Raw genomic sequence first — 2,355 nt, 5'->3', positions numbered from 1 at the left:
CTCCTGTTACCCTGTCCCCCTGTTACCCTGTCCTCCTTTTACCCTGTCCTCCTGTTACCCTGTCCCCCTGTTACCCTGTCCCCCTGTTACCCTGTCCTACTGTTACCCTGTCCCCCTGTTACCCTGTCCTCCTGTTACCCTGTCCTCCTGTTACCCTGTCCCCCTGTTACCCTGTCCCCCTGTTACCCTGTCCCCCTGTTACCCTGTCCTACTGTTACCCTGTCCCCCTGTTACCCTGTCCTCCTGTTACCCTGTTACCCTGTCCTACTGTTACCCTGTCCCCCTGTTACCCTGTCCTCCTGTTACCCTGTTACCCTGTCCTACTGTTACCCTGTCCCCCTGTTACCCTGTCCTACTGTTACCCTGTCCCCCTGTTACCCTGTCCTCCTGTTACCCTGTCCTCCTGTTACCCTGTCCCCCTGTTACCCTGTCCCCCTGTTACCCTGTCCTACTGTTACCCTGTCCCCCTGTTACCCTGTCCTCCTGTTACCCTGTCCTACTGTTACCCTGTCCCCCTGTTACCCTGTCCTCCTGTTACCCTGTCCCCCTGTTACCCTGTCCTCCTGTTACCCTGTCCCACTGTTACCCTGTCCCCCTGTTACCCTGTCCCCCTGTTACCCTGTCCTCCTGTTACCCTGTCCTACTGTTACCCTGTCCTCCTGTTACCCTGTCCTACTGTTACCCTGTCCCCCTGTTACCCTGTCCCCCTGTTACCCTGTCCCCCTGTTACCCTGTCCTACTGTTACCCTGTCCCCCTGTTACCCTGTCCCCCTGTTACCTTGTCCTACTGTTACCCTGTCCCCCCTGTCCCCTGTTACCCTGTCCCCCTGTTACCTTGTCCTACTGTTACCCTGTCCCCCTGTTACCCTGTCCCCCTGTTACCCTGTCCCCCTGTTACCCTGTCCTCCTGTTACCCTGTCCTTCTGTCCTCCTGTTACCATGTCCCTCGAACATCAACAAAGATACACACCTGTCATTTGTTCCTGCTGTTATAATTTTTTGTATTTTCAACTCCTCCTTCTTCTCTACCTCCTTTTCACCCTCCTCTTTGTCTACCTCATCTTCCTCCTCCTCTTTCTCTAACTCCTCCTCTTTGTCTACCTCCTCTTCCTCCTCCTCTTTCTCTACCTCATCTTCCTCCTCCTCCTTCTCTACCTCCTCTTCCTCCTCCTCCTCTACCTCCTCTTCCTCCTCCTCCTTCTCACCCCCTTCCTCCTCCTTCTCTTCCCCTTCCTCCTCTTCCAACCTGCTTCTCCCTCCTCCTCCTCCTACTTTTGCTCCTCCTCCTCTTCCTCTCTGTAGCACCGCCCACTATGAAGGAGGAGCCGTGTGTAGCCAGGCCCGTTCTTTATGGAGACTGGAGCCTCTGAGAATCAGGTAACTGGCTCTTCTGTCTGTTCCCCATGACATAAAAACACACTGTGTTGTTTTCATAAAGACTCCAATTCACTACTTAAAGGGATTCTTCTGGATTTTTGGCAATAAAGCTCTTTATCTACTTCCCCGGCGTCATGCCTCAGTCGCGCAGTTTGAAGGAAGTTGCTAACTAGTGTTAAGCCAATTGCTAACTACCATTAGCACAATGACTGGAAGTCAATGGTAACTGCTAGCATGCTAGTCATTGCGTTAACGCTAGTTAGCATTGGCTTTAGAAAACTACCTCTAAATTCCTTCCTACTGGACTCCAGGGAAGTAAATAAATGGCTTCATTGCCCAAAATCCCGAAGTACCCCTTTCATTGATTAACCATCCATAGACGTGTTGTGTCTTCCTGTGCGTTTTGAAAGGTACTGTATGCAGAGCCTCAATGCAAATGCTAATAAAAAATGCTAAATGCTAAAAGCTGTAAACAAGTGTCAGTGTTCTTCAATTTGCGCCAAAATAAAGCATGAATCCGTGTAGCAGTAACATGTTGAGGCTAAGTGTGTCCCTTGTCTGCCCCGGTAGCTGGAGCGGCAGCCACATGAAGTGTGGCCAGTCGTTCCGTGTGCGCCACATCACCACGGGCCGTTACCTCTGTCTGGACGAGGAGAAGGGCCTGATGGTCCTCGACCCTGAGAGGGCCAACACCAAACTGTCTGCCTTCAGCTTCCGCGTGTCAAAGGTCAGATACCCTCATTGTTAATCTGTTGTCAATGTTCTGGTCGTTGCTCAGTTGTTTTGGTGTTGTTCTAGTGTTGTTCATTGTTACTGTAAACTCAGAACTCAAGGTCATAACTAGGGAGTTTCCCTATATCACGAAAAAGTCTGGGTCTTCATTGGTCAGGTGACAGATCAGAACTCAGGGACCTAGTCGTAGCCTATGATGCTCTCCCTCATGTTCCCTTCTTCTTCTTCTTCTTCTTCTTCTTCTTC

General features: G+C 51.0%; 1 protein-coding gene across 1 annotated transcript in view; it reads left to right on the top strand.

Annotated features, from left to right (window-relative positions):
- Positions 1-1,582: 1,582 nt before the first annotated feature.
- Positions 1,583-2,355, top strand: part of LOC135545124 (ryanodine receptor 1-like) — a 27,734-nt gene continuing 26,961 nt past the window's right edge. Inside the window, exons 1-2 of the mRNA XM_064972756.1 lie at positions 1,583-1,599; positions 1,948-2,104. Of these exons, the coding sequence (XP_064828828.1) occupies positions 1,583-1,599; positions 1,948-2,104 (174 nt within the window). The remainder of the gene's footprint in view (positions 1,600-1,947; positions 2,105-2,355) is intronic.

This window comes from Oncorhynchus masou, chromosome 9 (genome assembly GCF_036934945.1).
Source record: "Oncorhynchus masou masou isolate Uvic2021 chromosome 9, UVic_Omas_1.1, whole genome shotgun sequence".
Classification (NCBI taxonomy): Eukaryota; Metazoa; Chordata; class Actinopteri; order Salmoniformes; family Salmonidae; genus Oncorhynchus; species Oncorhynchus masou.
This window is presented reverse-complemented; position numbering and strand designations above follow the sequence as displayed.